The 18,213-nt window shown below is 32.1% G+C and overlaps 1 protein-coding gene across 3 annotated transcripts in view; it reads right to left on the bottom strand.

The window, feature by feature from the left end:
* The window catches only part of LOC127705196 (tRNA (guanine-N(7)-)-methyltransferase non-catalytic subunit wdr4-like), a 91,546-nt gene that overhangs the window by 51,429 nt on the left and 21,904 nt on the right, over positions 1-18,213 (bottom strand). For 2 of the 3 annotated variants that reach the window (XM_052209513.1, XM_052209512.1), the window contains exon 3: positions 17,267-17,422. The exons of the other annotated variant lie outside the window; for it this stretch is intronic. In XM_052209513.1, the coding sequence (XP_052065473.1) occupies positions 17,267-17,422 (156 nt within the window). The remainder of the gene's footprint in view (positions 1-17,266; positions 17,423-18,213) is intronic. 3 annotated transcript variants of the gene reach the window in all.

The following is an 18,213-nucleotide window of genomic DNA, read 5'->3' on the forward strand; positions in this document are numbered from 1 at the left end:
TGGAAAATAGATAATGCAAGTGAAAACTATAATCAAACTAAAGAGTGGTTAGCTATGCGAGGTTCACATTACTTTCACTGATATTTCAGTATGAACTAACTAACCCCCCACCCCTTAAATTGGGTTTGCTTTCATCATACATTTCTTCAATTTTCCAGAATTCAAAATCATTCCAGGTTTAAATAATTCCTCGTTAAGCATTGATACAAAATAGGAATTATCTATAGAGTATCCTACATGTTAGAGAGTGTCTATCCTACAAGAGTGTCTATATGCCATTTTGTTTTTCTTTGTTGAAATAGTTATTTGTTTTTATAGTGATTAAGATTATAATACAATGTTGACTGCTGTACCCCAATTTTTTACATTTTTATCTATTATGTCTGTTGGTTTTGCTCACACATTGCTGTCAATATAATGGAATTCTATATGACTGTTATACAAGTGAGAGGTCTGCTAGCTATAAAACCAGGTTTAATCCACCATTTTCTACATACATGTAAGGAAATGCCTGTACAAAGTCAGAAATATGACAGTTGTTTTCCATTCGTTTGATTTGTTTGAGCTTTTGATTTTGCCATTTGATAAAGGATTTTGAATTTTCCTTGGAGTTCGGTATTTTTGTTATTTTACTTATTATTATAATTGGCATCAGTACTTGCACCAATAAAGTAATTAAAATAATATTGAATATGTCATATTTAAAATGATGCAATCTGAATCAGCATTTACATTTGGTTTAATTACGCTGTGCCTATACACGACAATATGTTTTCATGTATAGTAAAAGATACTGTGTTTCTCATGAAATATTCAGAACATGGAAATAAAGTAAAAAACAGAAGATTAATGAAAGAAAAAACACAAAAACTTGGCAGGTTGTGATAGTCAAAATCATGACAAGTAACATGACAAATACAGGTTTTTTTTAATTTTATTGATGGATAAAAGAAATGTTAGAATATCCTGTCTTCATACTACTTGTTTGCATAAACCCATTACCATTATTCTGTGGCAGCTTCGTAAATGTTATGGTCTTATGAACTTAGGATTCTTCCTGAATTTACACTAGAATTCATATTTCTAAAACACCTTTATGTGGATGTTGCTGAGGCAGATAATCACAACTACAAAGTAACAGGTAATATGGGGTTCAATAAAGGATAAAAGTTCTGATGGGGCTCATTAGGGAAACTGACTGAAAAGGCTAAGTTATTATGTTGAACAGTGTTTAACTAATTATCTTTATAAGATCTAATTAGATAAATATGGACCCAAAAGACAATGGGAAATTAAAAATTACTGAACTAGAAAGATTCTGAGTTTAAAAAAAGGACAATCCTTGCTCACTGAGCACGATCCTACTTTAATATCAAATGGTGATAAAAAATAGTGATTTGGCTTTCTTTTTATACAACTTAAAGTTTATTTAAATTGACAGGAAGATTCTGGTTACCGTTTCTCATATAGTAAATTTAATATATTTCCTCTTTTTTGTCTTCTTCCAGGAATTTCCTGATTTTTATTTTGTTCAATCCATCTCCATCTATAAATTACGGGAAAGTAGATCAGTTACAATCCCACTGTGCATTTATGACGTTAATTATATATGGAATTAATTTTTGAATGATCAGGTAATAAGCACCACCGCATGCAGTAACGTGCACATGATATGCATGCATCCTGCTGACTAAAAACTTGAATTCTGGTATGATTTTTTTTCTCCAGCAAATTAATTGTTTAATAATAGCAGTGTGCAAACGTATTTGTTTCAATAGAAAATAACAAGGTACAATGATATTTTATTTATATTAATTTCTGTTTAGATACTGATCCAATAATATCATTTTAATAAAGATGTCAAGAATAGGACAAAAAATGCACAATTCCAGACTAGATTCTAATTGAATTACATTGCAACTGAAATGATGTTGTAGAGTAGTATTGTTGCAATCACATCTGTGACAGGGATGTTTTAAACTTCATCATCGGTCGGTCCTTGAATTTCTATGCACATCAGAAAGCTATCTGTTTCAACTCTAAAAAGGCATATCATATTTTTCATATCATTTGTCAAGACAAAAATAAGTTCTGAAATTTCTGTTTGACAGCTGTTGTCTTCTACAATGTTATCTAATAGTAAATCTGATTGGTTCCCGTGAGGGACATATAAGGAAGAAACTCGACCCTGTTCTAAACAAACTGTACAGAGCTTAAATGACAAATTGCATGATAAAATACATTGACCAGGCCTTTGAAGATATTGATTTTCTGTCTTAATTGAATCAAACATTTTTAGATTGCTCCCATGATTAGCCATATTTTTATGGTTTCCACATTATTTTTACAAAATTTTCTGCTTTGTTTGGTTTTATTTATATGTAAATAATGAGCTTCAAACAAAAAAATATTGGTAAAAAATCACTTATAATAATTCCAAAGTGCAGTGTTTCAAAAAAATTTTAAAGCAGCAAATTGTCTTGAAGGAAATTCATGTATCTATGGTAACAATTCCACACTTCATTTCTTGTGATCATCAGCTGAATCACCTTCCAATTCAGTATTAGTAGACTGCATTTACAAACAGATTGAATATTGCAAAAAAATTTCCTGTGGTTTAATTTCAATCAAAGGATACCTACATTATAGATTTTTCTCCTCCACCTTTTCTAATCATGAGAACTTAATTTCCCTTTGAAATCATCAACCTTGAAAGTACCATTAACGGATTATTTCTTATATATATACACATATATAACATATAATTTCTTATTAATCTTAAGAACAATAAAAAGCACAGATCAGAATTTCATCACAAAATTTATGAAAGTCCATCAAGCTCTACTGCAGATTATAATTCATAAAATAGGCAGAAGATACTAAAGGGATAGTCAAAAACCAAAGTCCAAACAAAAACAGGAACACATTAGCCAAAAAGAAAAATGACAAAAAAGACAAACAGCAGTCTACAAAACAATACACAGAAAACTAACGACTCTCAGCAACACAATGCTCACCAAAAACCAGATGTGATCTCAAGTGCTCCAGAAGGGTAGGCAGATCCTTCTCCACTAATGGTGATCTCAAGTGCTCCAGAAGGGTAGGCAGTCCTTCTCCACTAGTGGTGATCTCAAGTGCTTCAGAAGGGTAGGCAGATCCTTCTCCACTAGTGGTGATCTCAAGTGCTCCAGAAGGGTAGGCAGATCCTTCTCCACTAGTGTTGATCTCAAGTACTCCAGAAGGGTAGGCAGATCCTTCTCCACTAGTGTTGATCTCAAGTACTCCAGAAAGGTAGGCAGATCCTTCTCCACTAGTGTTGATCTCAAGTGCCCCAGAAGGGTAGGCATATCCTTCTCCACTAGTGGTGATCTCAAGTGCTCCAGAAGGGTAGGCAGATCCTTCTCCACTAGTGGTGATCTCAAGTGCTCCAGAAGGGTAGGCAGATCCTTCATCACTAGTGGTGATCTCAAGTACTCCAGAAAGGTAGGCAGATCCTTAGCCACTAGTGTTGATCTCAAGTGCTCCAGAAGGGTAGGCATATCCTTCTCCACTAGTGGTGATCTCAAGTGCTCCAGAAGGGTAGGCAGATCTTTCTCCACTAGTGGTGATCTCAAGTGCTCCAGAAGGGTAGGCAGATCCTTCTACACTAGTGGCACCTTTCCTTTTGCTCACTGCATGTAAATAATCGGGGATGTCACAATCCAGGAAAAATCATTTATACAGCAGAAATATTTGATTTTAACAAAAGACAGGTAAAGCAGTCTTTTTTGTAAATCTGAGCCAGTGTATAAAGCATGAGAATTATAGAAGCTGGGTGAGCTTATACATAAATCATGCCCTTAATTTTTTTATGAGCCTAGAAATAAGCCATGTTTTCATCTTTAGGGTATGCCACTTTCACTTTAATGAACATGTATCAATACCTACAAAATGGCCATTGAATGCATTTATTTATGGTATCTAAGATGTTAAACCTTGACAGCAATTATTCAAGCAATAAACCCTCTTTTTTTAGATTAATCCATTACGCCTAAGGATAAAATAACAGAGTACTGTATGTTTAGTTATCAACGTCAGATAAATACTGTTACCTATTTATCTGCCGTTCTAGGTAATGTAAATATATAGTTTCTGACTGGCTAATTCCCCACCGATCCATTATCCGAGGCATATAAGACTGGACAATTACAGTAAGCTATTACGGTCAACATACAACATAAATACATGCTAGACTGAAATAAATAAAATCCCAAGAGACATTTCCTGCATATTTACATTCTTGCTGAAAATAGTAATATTACTTCTAACTGAGTTTCTGTATCAATTTGACTGTAAAATTAATTCTAAACAATGCATGCGTGTTCGTAAAACACACACTATGCATATATAGGAATAAATATTAATTGAAACCACATAATATTGTAAGGAAATGAATCTACAGTGAATGACTCACAATTAATTCAGACTATCTATAAAAAATTAATTCAAGCTGCAAAAATTTCCAGATCATTGCCAGTTAGATCCAGGGTGTCAGATTTTTTAAAGGATATAATTTAAACTTGTAAATACAATGTTATATGTCATCAAATATTGATAGCAACATTATCAAAACAAACTTTTAGGAAATTTCAAAATTTGACTTTAATGTAAAATTATTATCATTTTTAAATAAATTAGAATTATACAAAATTTTGAAATGGAAACATCAGTAAACTCAGGTTAAAAGAACTGTCCAGGTAGAACAGGCTAGACAGGTCACAGGTCACTTTATTTAGGTAATGAATTATCATGGTCACATAAAAAAGGGTCTTTATAAGTAGGTGTTCATTAAGACAGGTCTGACCTTACATAGGACACTTTGTACCACACATATCATATTTCCATATAGAAACTAGAAGTCATGCCAACAAAGCTTGAAAAATGATTGCAAAGTCCATGATTTGCTAAAGGAAACCCAAAAAATGACTCTGATGACAAAATATTGAAGCTGCAGGAAAGTAATAGTTGGTTAAAATTGTAAGAAAGTTTAAATAAATTGTGATTTAAAAGGGTTTTTGGAGGAGTTGTGGATACAAAATGGGTTCACCACAAATGTGTACTATAGTGTGCAGATATGAAGAATCCATGTCATCCCAAAGTAAACCCTAAAAATCTTTTAGATGAAGAAATGAAACATGATTGATTGAATCATTGGTGTTTAACGCCACTTTCAACACTATTGTGCTATTTCTTGCAGGTCATTTTTTTTGGTGGAGGAAGCTGGAGTGCCTGGAGAGAACCACCGACCTTCAGTAGGAAAACTGACAATCCTAGACAATTGAAATGAAATATGAGGTGCATAATAACATCATGTGTGTGAGGGTGTTGAGGAGCATTTGTGGATACAAATGTGGGACAGATAGACAAACTGACTGACTCCCCCATCACTATTAATGGCTGCTTTAGAAAGCGGGGGATATAATGGCCATGTTCAGTGAACATCAAAATCTGGGTTGAAACACAAATAGGCATACTTTTTTCAAAATTTCACATCACAATGAACATATGTACTAAGTTTCAAGTTGATGTGATTACAACTTCATGGTGAACTACTTTAAACCATTAACTTTCACCCGATGAAGAATGGACAACAGGACCGATCGATCGATACATTTTTTTTCCTTAAAATTCTGGTTACAATTTAGCTATTTATGCTTTTGATTTGATAACTAAGTTGGAATAGTCAAGTTTTATGATTGCCTTGTACAATGAGTGATATGTATAACTTGATATCAAATTCTCCTCAAAAGCACTAAAAGGAATTCAGTTACTTCTATTCTATTAAATGTAGTTATTCTCTCTGAACATGAGTTTGTTTTTATGGATGAGATCTTAACAGGATTATATGTCCTAAATACGGAAGTAGTTGTGTATCTTAAAGTAACAACAGAAGATGAGACAGCAACCCATCTAAATAACTTAGCCATATTAGACATTGATAGGTTATAATTTGGTCATTAAAGATGGAAAACTGCATACACATTAACAAATAAAAAAAACTCAAATATTCATAACAAACCTTCGGCTTGCTTGGTTTGTTTAAGTATAACTTCATATAAATTTTTTAGGACTTTCTTTGACTCATGTTATATAATCTCTACTACTACTTTTGTGTTATATAATCTCTACTACTATTCGTCAGTCAGATTCTAAAAAATTTTTGGGCATTTTTCAAATCAATGATTTATAGACCTGAATAAGAATGAAACATTTGCCTCCACACTTTCAGCAAACAAATATCAATCAATCCAGTCTTAAACCTTTGATTTATGTATCTGGCAAACGTTTTATTTGATAGTTTCTATTTTAATTTATTCAACACTTATATACATGGGAATGATTTTGAGCTCATATTGTACAGACATCTGTCTATTGTTAATGTCCAAATGTTGCCTTCTTGATGTCTTTTGGTTATTTGTTTTGCTGGGTTGCTGTCTCATTGCTGTTAACCCCAGGTCTCCTTTTATTCATATCATTTAACTGCTAATAAGGAAAAAAAATTATTTCCAGCTTATGATGGCATTTAGGGAATTTAAAAATACATTCATTTTGCTGTCCGAATGATTATAATTCTAAGAAAAGGAAATAGTTTGTAATCCATTTTTGCTGCATAAAATTAAAAATAGAATAAGGTTTTCCTAGTTATCATCATATGTTATTATCCATACAGAGAAATATCCAATTATTTGTTATCTTGGCAAAAAATCTCATTAGTAAACATTTATCATGGAAATTTAATGAACTACATGACCGCCACTCTTTCTTTTCTCTCTACTACTTATTAATTATTCACAACAATAACACGACTTCATTGCGGAATACTTCTATACACCCTGTATTCACTGAGGCCTGAAATGGGTTTATTTATTTAATTTTTTTTACCACCTCCACATAATAACTTTATTACAACATAGCTGAATCTGTCTGAAGGAATTCTAATATTCATGGTGATTTTTTATTGGAAGGAGACAAGACATTCCTTAACATCAGAAAACAGCAATAAAACTTTTTCTTCTTCCATCAAATGACATTAATAAAATGCTGATATCTTAAATTTAACTCATCCTCATAAAAGTCCACAAAAAGTAACAAAAAATATCAAAAGCCCATTCTCCTATCAGAATTAACCACAATTTTAAATTGGACAGATAGCATCCTGGTTGCCATGACGACTTGGCATTATCATTCTACAAGCACTATGAATGTAACAAAGTGTGACAGCGGAGAAATAAATTAGATTGTATCCGGCCTCCATGTTTTCCATGCCACTTGGCTGATAACATAGAATGTTTAATAGTTGTGTTTCTGATTGTACAAATATAGCTACGATAGCTTTTTCTCTTCTCTTTCACTGATTTATATCAAAGCCAGGCATTTATGCCTTCAAATGGATACTTCGCTTAATTCACTTTTATGATAGTTCGTTTTTCTTACAACATTTTGTTCGTTTTTAATTTACAGAAATATAGCTCCTGGGAATACTAGTCTTTTCAGATTCTGTATTTTTTATGATTAATTGCAAATATTCCTACACAAATGAATAACTGACAAGTTAGTTTCCTCACATGGGAATTTATTGCAAAAAAAAATGTGTTACTAATAAATTTTTAAGGACAAGACCTTACTCAAATAAAGCTTTAGAAATTAAGAACAAAAACAAATGGTAATATAATATTAGAAACATTAATTACATTATTATTGAAAACAAAGCAGTAACTGACGATCCTGGTTATGTCAGTTATTTAAACAAGACCTGTCCAAGAACATGAGCAATCACATACACTACAGCTCAACGGAGATAGTCTAAGCTTCTCAATTAAAAATAGAACTCAATTCCAAATTGACAATTTCCGATCTCAGCCTTACAATATGTCCATTATTTTAAACTTTTACACAAAAACAACAGGCATGTGTCTCTGAAAAAAATATAATGTCTTATTTTAAAGTATATAAGTAATTTTTTTTTGAAACACTAGCCAGCACGAATTGTGACAAAAACCTCCAAAATAAATCTTATCCAGTTTTTTTGTAAGAATTCTCAGTGATTTACCCATCATAAAAAAAAACATGAAAATATATATAATCAACTGTTGGGTCATATTTTCAAAAAAAAATAAATATGGAAATGGATTATAGCCATAAATCTTTGCATGTTTCTAATTATCTAATAGAGTGGATACTATACTGGAATCACTTTGTCTGTTCATATGTAACTTTCGTTGCATATAACTCAGGCTATGTATAAAGGTATGATTTGATAGTTGGTCATGGGACTTTAAAATGCTAAACTGTACTGTGTAAGTGATTTTCAGATCTGTCAGGCAGTCAGTTCCTGTTCGAGAATACTTAAATATTTATTATATACTCACTAAGCATGAAATTTTTCATCGATAAAACAATAAAGAGTGAGGATAATCTTTTCACAATATTGAGTATAAATTTTGTTTTAGTTGCTCAGATAATGTACATGTATAACAAATTTGATTGTACAATAAACCACCCAAGTATTTTAAAAGATACTGTGGATTCATTATTACTGTAAATTCAGAAATTATTGCATGCATTTATTAATGCGAATTTTGTAGAATTGACTAAAATGTAAGATTATTATAAATTATTGCGATTTCAAGAAAATCTGCATACAAATAAAAGTATCAGATATAAGAATGGGAGTCCTTATTATTGCTATATTCATTCAGTCGCATTATTAGCATTAATAAAAACCTCGCAATAATTTCTGAATTTACAGTATTCCTAAAATACCAATTTCTGTAGAATTTACATGTTCAAATCATCTCAAATTTTCTTTTAGTATGTATATGCAGACTTTGGCATTATCACAAAATCAAATATCCATGAAAATATTAGATTTTCTCAATCCGTGAAAATTGGTACCACGAAAATAAATAGATCCACAGTAAAAGTGTAACATATAAAAACCATGTAAATAGTTTTTCTCCAATCAACAAAAGTAATTTGTATACATTGCTAAATAATGGGCTATATTTATATGTCTTTATCAATACATATGTGATAATCGTTCTTTGTATTTACAAAAAGGGTACCCTGGTGCATAGAAATTAGTGATTGATAATGAGGCTGACCTGTAGAAGATTCCGTAAAAGTTTGGTAGAATTCAGTCCAGCAACTTGCAAAGAGTTAACATAAAGTGTGACAATTTGGACGATGACGTGAGAAGACTGAAGTGATCCCTATGTAGTGCTAGGGACAGCTGGATGCTGTCAGGTGACACAAAAACAGGAGGTGAAAAATAGTCATGTCCAAGTCAAACCTTTCTTGATCATGCTGTAGTGTCATGAGTATCCATATGATGTTTCAAATGTTTGTGTCTGTTGGATGTTAAGATGGTTAAGTGGTTTACAAAACAGCTGCACATCATATTTATAGTTATGTGAATGGATGGGCAATGACAAAGAGGTACATAAAAGGATTTTTATGAATGGGAAAAACTTACAATTCAAATGTGGAACCACGATAAACAGCAAATATCTTTTAGGGTTTGACAAGCATTTCTAACAATCTGCACAAAAAGTGACAAATAATAGCCTTTCCCAGGAACATACAGACAAACAACAAGTTGTATGATACTAACTGTTTACCATTTTCATTGAAGGGTATCACTAAAACAATTATATCTCCTGTCTTAGAAGTAGAACAGAAATCATGACAATGTAATTATTTCTATAACCAGTTCTATAGAGACCAGTGTATTGCACCGTATCTTATTCTATTCCTTTGTATTTATTGAGTAATCCAATCATTTTTACAACACAAATCAAACCAAAAAAAGGTGATAATAGGATATAAATCTAAATAAGTATTACGTACATTCGTATCCTCCATAATTATTCCATATGCCTTCAGAATATATAAATATAAATGGTTACAAGTCTAAATTGAAAACAACGTTCAAACCTATGATTGCGTTGGATAAAAACCGCAATTTTTATACATGTGCATGCAAAACAAATTTCTTGGTAGAGGGTATAAATACAGCACAAACAACATAATACAACTAATAATCTAGATCATCCGATTAAATTGTTCAACATTTCGTACAAAACTTTTCATTATCATATTTATTCTGTTGTATATTAAAGATTAATAGATTCTCACATGATAATATAATGAATTTCAAAATAGTTTCCTTGACTTGTAATTTTTTTGATCTTTTCCTATTTGGCAGAACCAGGACAAACTAGAGGTACTGTAAGTTTACCCCGCCCCCTGCAATGTCCATACTTTGGTAAGGGTAAACCGAAAAATAACAATTGAGATCAAAAACAAAATAGGAGGTGCACAATGGCATCATAGTCAAAAGTTCATGAGAAAATTTAATCAAATTCTGATCAGAGGTTAAGGAGAAGGGAATATAAATGTGTTCTGTAGTGTGCACCAGATTTGCTGAAGAAAACTGTGAAAATGATTCCGTTCAAAAAACAAAATAGGAGGTGCACAACAGCAATATATGGTTAAAATTGTGAGAAAGGTTCAATAAATTGTAATAAGGGTTTAAGAAGAATAGTAGTTGCCAATACAAAATTGGTACCCCTTAAATAAAGCAATGGCAAATCCAATTATTTGGTATTCCCCAGAATAGTTAGGACAAAAAAACAAAATTTAAAAGTTATACACTTATCCAATAATCTCAAATAGGTAATCTTAAACAGTCATGTAGATCTTTTATATATATATTATTTTGAAAGTACCAAACTTCTTTATGACATCGCACACCTATCCTAGAAATGGGTTCCTGGTTCCAAAAAAGAACACATAAGGAAAAGTTTAAGGAAAACTATTTAAATCAAACAACTCGTATTTATGAATAAAAGTTGTCCAAGATGGCAGAAGACACCTGTTCTACCGTAACTAGTTTTCAGCTTACTTTGAACACAAACAGAGGTTCATTAAAGTCACTGTTTTGCATCAGGTTTGATCAAATTGTCAATATAGATATAAGAAGATGTGGTATGAGTGCCAATGAGACAACTTTCCATCCAAGTCAAAATTTATAAAAGTAAACTAATAAAAATAGCAGGCGTGGATGAGTATTTATACATCCAAACCCCATAATATATAATTAACAATTAAGAACAAAGATATAATAAATATGTGAAAGCTCTCACAGGCAAACAACCCATAACTGAAAAATATAAGGGCATACACCACAAGCACTGGAACAATATGTATGTAAAAACAAAGATATTGGACAACGCATTAATGGATGGTGCAGCATAAGAAATTAAATTGTTCTTGCATTTCAAACAAATATCATTTATATAGGAAATATAATCAAGATTTTATCCAGTCAGAGAAACACTAAAAGGGATTCCATGTATTCAACATGACATGCACTTTTATCTGGATGCTCACCTCATCATTAAAATTTCATCTTTAAGAAAAGTTAGTTGATCTTACATTTTAAAAACCTGACAAGCTTTTTTAAAGCTTAAAATAGTAAATAAATAGCATAAATAGTAGATCCAAGCAATACATTTGCCTCTACAACAGTCTCAAATACATGATACAGTTACGTCAAAATTATGGAGGCAAAGATATTAATGCCAACAAAAAGCTGTTTATCTATTTTTCTTTCCTTTTCAATCTTTTCAAAAATACTGAAACTATTGTATGATTCAAGCATTCTTAGACAATCACATCAGTATCTGAGGTATGTATGATATATTTTTGTAATTCAAAAGTATATGCATGAACTTTGAAACAAAATTGCCATTTCCAATTATTCAAACACATATTATTCAAATGTGAAAAATAAGATAAAAGGAACAGGTATGATAAGAGCCATTATTTTGCCCCTGAAATTGCAAAAATAGTAAAATTATTAAAGCCTTTCATAATTATGTTAATTTTATAATTAACAAGCATTCTGTGAGTAATGCCTGGCAATACATAGTCCCCTACCGGTTAAAAATTCATTGTACTGGAACAAAACGCTAAGTTGATCTATAACTTGTCATGGTGTAAACTATATAACAAATATCAAGTCAATATCTTCAAGCATGATGAAAAAAAATGTGGAAAATTGATTATTTGAGTTAATTTTCTAAGTCCAAGGACCATAACTCTGCACAAAATCATCAGACCGGAAAAAAATTCAAACTTGATCTGTAACTTGTCATGATAAAACTATATACCAATTATCAAATCAATATCTTCAAGCATGACGAAAATAAGTGAGCAGGAAAACTGATTATTTGAGTGAACTTTTTAAGTTCAAGGACCATAACTTTGCACAAAATCATTAGACCAGACCAAAATTTGAACTTGATCTGTAACTTGTCATGATAAAACTATATACCAATCATCAAATCAATATCTTCAAGCATGACAAAAAAAAGTGTGGAAAACTGATTATTTGAGTGAATTTTCTAAGTTCAAGGACCATAACTCTGCACAAAATCGTCAGACCGGAACAAAATTCAAACTTGATCTGTAACTTGTTATGATAAAACAATACACCAAATATCAAACTAATATCTTCAAGCACGAAGAAAAAAGTGTGGAAAACTGATTTGCCGGACTGACGGATGGACAGACAGACAAACGGAGTGCAAACCTAAAGTCCCCTTCGACTTCGTAGGTAGGGGACTAATAAATGAACAGGCTGAAAGAATCTGGACATTTTAGTGCTAAAAGGTCACTAATAAGTGTGATGTTGCTATGACTTCACAAACATGCTGAAATTTACATACTTGATCAAAATTTGATCATTTTACACCCTGTTTTCAGTCAAAATAGATATGAGCAATAGCTTACCCAATAAGATATTTTACAAGCATTTGCTTCTATGTAATATAAAACATCTTTTGGCAAAACATATTTTGGGTAAAGCTGTTGCTCATATCTAAATATAAATGACACGAATTCAAAATGAGACTCTTTTGGCAGTTTTGCACAAAATGTCAGGAGTTTGAAGCCCCAATGTAAATATGTAAGACAAAATATTGAAAAATATAAATAATGATGATTGATAGTCCTGTGAACATTTAAAGCCTGTTATTTGGGTGATTTATGATAATTTTTTATTTTCGAATTGAGTGGGCCAAAAGAGTGGTTTAATCATACCTTCTCCTTTTTTATATTGAATATATATATAAAATAAAATCCTCCGCTGGGGCACAGCTTGATACGACCGCAGAGGTCGAACCCTGAACAGTTGGGGCAAGTATGGACACAACATTCAAGCTTGATACAGCACTGAATTTGAATTGTAATTAAATATTTGACACTGCATAGGTTTCTCACACAGAATGAATGTGGTCTAAGAACTTAAAAATTTTTAATTTACCTATTCAAACAATATCATTATTATTTGCGTTTATATATAAATCAGAAATAACCAATTTAAAATGGAAAATTTTAAAGAAAAAAAAAACCCCAATTTTTTTAACCCCCTTATGAATTCATCCCCCCCAAACTCAATCCCAGCTTTCCCTTTGTGGTATGGTACCTTGCAGTACAATTTCAGAGAGATCCATACACTTGAACACAAGTTATTGTCTGGAAACTAGAAAAATGCTTGTTTTTTGGCCCCTTTTTGGCCCCAAATTCCTAAACCTTTAGGGCAATTACCCCCAAACGCAAACCCAGCTTTCCCTTTGAGATATGGAACCTTGCAGTACAATTTCATAAAGATCCATACACTTACACACAAGTTATTGTCCTGAAACTAGAAAAATGCTTGTTTTTTGGCCCTTTTATGGTCCCTAATTACTAAAATTTTGAGGGAATTACCCCCAAAAAATCAATCCTAGCCTTCCCTTTGAGGTATGGTACCTTGCAGTACAATTTCAGAGAGATCCATACATTTGAACACAAGTTATTGTCTGGAAACTAGAAAAATGCTTATTTTTGGCCCCTTTTTGGCCCCTTATTCCTAAACTTTTTGGGCAATTACCCCCAAACTCAATCCAGCTTTCCCTTTGTGATATCGAACCTTGTAGTACAATTTCATAAAGATCCATACACTTACACACAAGTTATTGTCATGAAACTAGAAAAATGCTTCTTTTTGGCCCCTTTTTGGCAACTAATTCCTAAAATTTGGAGGCAATTACCCCCAAAATCAATCCCAGCATTCCCTTTGTGATATGGAACCTTGTGATACAATGTCAGAGAGATCCATACACTTGAACACAAGTTATTGTCTGGAAACTAGAAAAATGCTTGTTTTTTGCCCCTTTTTGGCCCCTTATTCCTAAACTTTTTGGGCAATTACCCCCAAACTCAATTCCAGCTTTCCCTTTGTGATATGGAACCTTGTAGTACAATTTCATAAAGATCCATACACTTACACACAAGTTATTGTCATGAAACTAGAAAAATGCTTGTTTTTGGCCCCTTTTTGGCCCCTAATTCCTAAAATTTGAAGGCAATTACCCCCAAAATCAATCCCAGCATTCCCTTTGTGATATGGAACCTTGTGGTACAATGTCAGAGAGATCCATACACTTACACACAAGTTATGTCTGGAAGTTACAAAAATGCTTATTTTTGGCCCCTTTTTGGCCCCTAATTCCTTAACTGTGGGTACCATAACCCCCAAAATCAATCCCTACCTTCCTTTTGTGATATTGAACCTTATGGTAAAATTTCATTGAGATCCATTCACTTAAACTAAAGTTAGAATGCGAAAACTAATGTGTCTTCGGACGACGACGACGACGATGACGCCAACGTCATACCAATATACGACCACAAAAATTTTTTTGCAGTCGTATAAAAACAACTAGATGATATTTCATTACATTAGAGATATGCCTTTGACCAAGATATCTCTAGATGACTTTTGGTTATTTGTGTGGTTGGGGGTGGCTGTCTCATTGATATATACCCCATATCTATTTTTATTCATAAACACTACGAGGAAATGATAGGAATAAGTTTATCTACTTTTTTTAAGAACAATTTCAGCTCTTTTCACAAAATATCCTAGTACATTTAAAATAATATAAAACTTCATTTTGGTGTGTCAAAAGTGATTTTCTGGATTCACCTACATCAGGAAAGCTCAAACAGCTCAAACCGATACAAATAATCATGATCTGTTTTTCTGTCCATATCCACTAAGTGAAGATGAATTAACATCATCGTGTCCATTGTTGAAGGCTTTATGTTGACCTCTAGATTTCTTTTAATTTTTTTGTGTTGATGGGTTGTTCTCAATAATATATATCCCATATCTCCTTTTATCCATACTTGGTATTTTCTTTTATAAATATATAAGCAAAAATATTCAATTTGTCACCATAGTAATAAATAATATGCCTTCAAATCATAAAGAAATTCAGCTTAGTGACATCTTTCACTGACAAGGCTTTGAGTAACAGATGGTAACCTCCATTAACATCATATTCACAAATGTCTTGATTCAAAAAATTTATGACTATTTAGCAAGGGCAAATAACTTCTTTATTCCCTATCAAGATTAGCTAAATATTTACATGCAAATAAGGGAAAAATGAGTGAAGATTTCCACAGAAATTTTTTTAATGTCTGTGAGTTAAAAAACCTAGAAATAGTCTATATTAACACAACATGAATATAAAAATAAGGAGATGTGGTATGATAACAATGAAGAATACTATCCACTAGACACCAAGTGATGTGGATGTAAATAACTATAGGTCATTGTACAGCCTTCAATAATGAGCAAAACCAATATCCAGTAGTAAGCTGTTTAAGGTCATGAAATCCACATCCTTCGGTCACTGGAGGATAGGTGTTTCATTTGCAATCATACCACATCTCCTTATTTTCATAACAAATTCATCAATCAGTTCTGTTGGTGAAAGACTGTCATATCCATTACAGTTTTAATAGTAATCTCAATGACAACATGTATATTCTATAAAGTGTTGCTAAACCTCCCAACTCTTCCTTATTCATGTCATTTGAAAATCAAAATTTTAGTTCTAATGACCCACCCTGCTTTTGTTATGGTTAAAGACTTTTCTGGGTTCATAGGCTGACATTTTTCAAAATAATTTAAATACTCCGGCATTGAAATTGAAAATTCAACAATCAAACCAGATATTTTTTTTTGTAGATTTTTTAATTTAAAGTGAATATTTTTAACCACTCCAAACATGTAGTAAATGCAAGATGCTCTTATTACAGGTGTCACATAAACTTAACATTACCAATGTTAAAAAAAAAAACTAAACTATTCACAAAAACATTTCTATGACCAATGAACCAAGAAAATGAGGTCAAGGTCAGACAAACTCTGTACGATGGACAAGTACCTTAGAATCATTCTAAACATCTAATATTGTTGACCTACTTCTTAAAGTATCTGATAAACGGACATATTCACGAAAACTTAACGTTGACCAATGAACCATGAAAATGAGTTCAAAATCATATGAATCCTGTCAGAGAGGCATGTAAACATTACAATCATTGACATTCTATGCACTAAATATAGTTGTCTTCTAACTTACATTAGCTGGGGAAAAATCAGGTAACAAAACACTGCAATTTTTAAGATTGCTTGATCTCAATGGTCATCATAAAACATATATATATTTTTTCTAACAATAAATAATTTTGATCAGTTGGCTTCCTTGCAAGCCCAAAAGCCCATCCCCCCAAAATAAAAATTAGTCAATTTTAGTCAATCCTCATTTATCCAATATGGTGACCCGTTTTCTTTATATGTCATATTCCATAAAAGTATTATTTATATACAGTAACACCCTCTTTTCACACAGACGTGAACATAAAACTTTGAAATAATTGTCTACGTCATTTAATTGTATCATATACAAATAACAGCCTATAAATGACAAATGGCTATTCTACAACTGTTACTCTATAGAACTTCAATTAACAAACCACAAATTATATATACATAAAGGGTATGCCTCTCATCATTATTCAGTCTGTAAAAGGTTTAAGTGGCTTAACAAAAGCATAATTAAGAAATTTTAAAATAATGTTATTCTGTTTAGATAACGGGAGCTGTTGCTCTTTGATTCTGCATCATTTGACACATGAGTGACGATGAATGAATAGTGTCAAGTTACATCATGATACCGATCCAGATATGACTTACGCACAATGATTGATAAGGCGCTGTTATAGGCGAGAATGATAAATCATCAACAAAATATTAAATAAAGTCAAAAATGACAATCGGAGAGAAAAACAGATATAGAAAATCACCATAATTCTATCCTACCTGCGACTAATGATTTTCCATTCCGCATCAAACTTGTATAGATAAAGTTGTTTTATATCATCACTAAGAGCTAAGTATTTCCCAGAATCTGAGCAACAGGATGCAAGAATGTGATTTTTGGTTGAGGTGACACTTTTGTCTGCATTGTTGTCTGAACTGTAAAAACAATAGAAAATCCAATGACATGATTAGAGCAGAGACACAGCAAAAATGACGAGCATATTGCATAGCAGAATAAGCTAGAGATTTCATCAATAAAATTGACTGAATCCAAACCCTGAAAACATCATTTCCGAGACATTGTACACATAAAGTCAATATTTTCTCCACTACATATATTGATGATTTTTCTCCTACAATTCTTCAGGGATTAAACTATTCAATAAATCTATTTGTGCAACATAATTAAGTTTACCAACAAATGATATGCACATTTGTATCAATAGGTCAAGGTTAAGACTTCAGATTGAAAAAAAATGACCTTAAATGAAAAAAATATTGAATTTGATGAGATATTCGTATGACAATGTCATAAGCAATGTTGCATACATCTATAGAGTGACATACATTGTTTTAGACAAGAATAATACAGAGGACATTTGCACTCAATTTAACCTTTGTACTCAAAAGAGGACTTTGTAAGCATGTACTGCAGCAATATATATAAAAAAAAAAAATCCTTCATTTCAAAACTGTGAGAGTTCCAAAAAAAGGTGCTTGAGGCCCCCCCTCCCTTTTTTCAGTGTTGAAAACAGACCAATGAACACAAAGACCCTAACATACACTCACAATTTAGTAAGTCAATTTATAAATATGCCTTAGGATGAAATGGTTGTTTAGATGGTCTGAAGTGCAGAATGAGGATTCAATCTATTAGATATGGTATACCAGTCAATGCTGGGCTTCTTAGAAAGTAATTAATTTTTCAATGGATGTTAAGCAAACAA

Source organism: Mytilus californianus, unplaced genomic scaffold, assembly GCF_021869535.1.
Source record: "Mytilus californianus isolate M0D057914Y unplaced genomic scaffold, xbMytCali1.0.p SCAF_6, whole genome shotgun sequence".
NCBI lineage: Eukaryota > Metazoa > Mollusca > Bivalvia > Mytilida > Mytilidae > Mytilus > Mytilus californianus.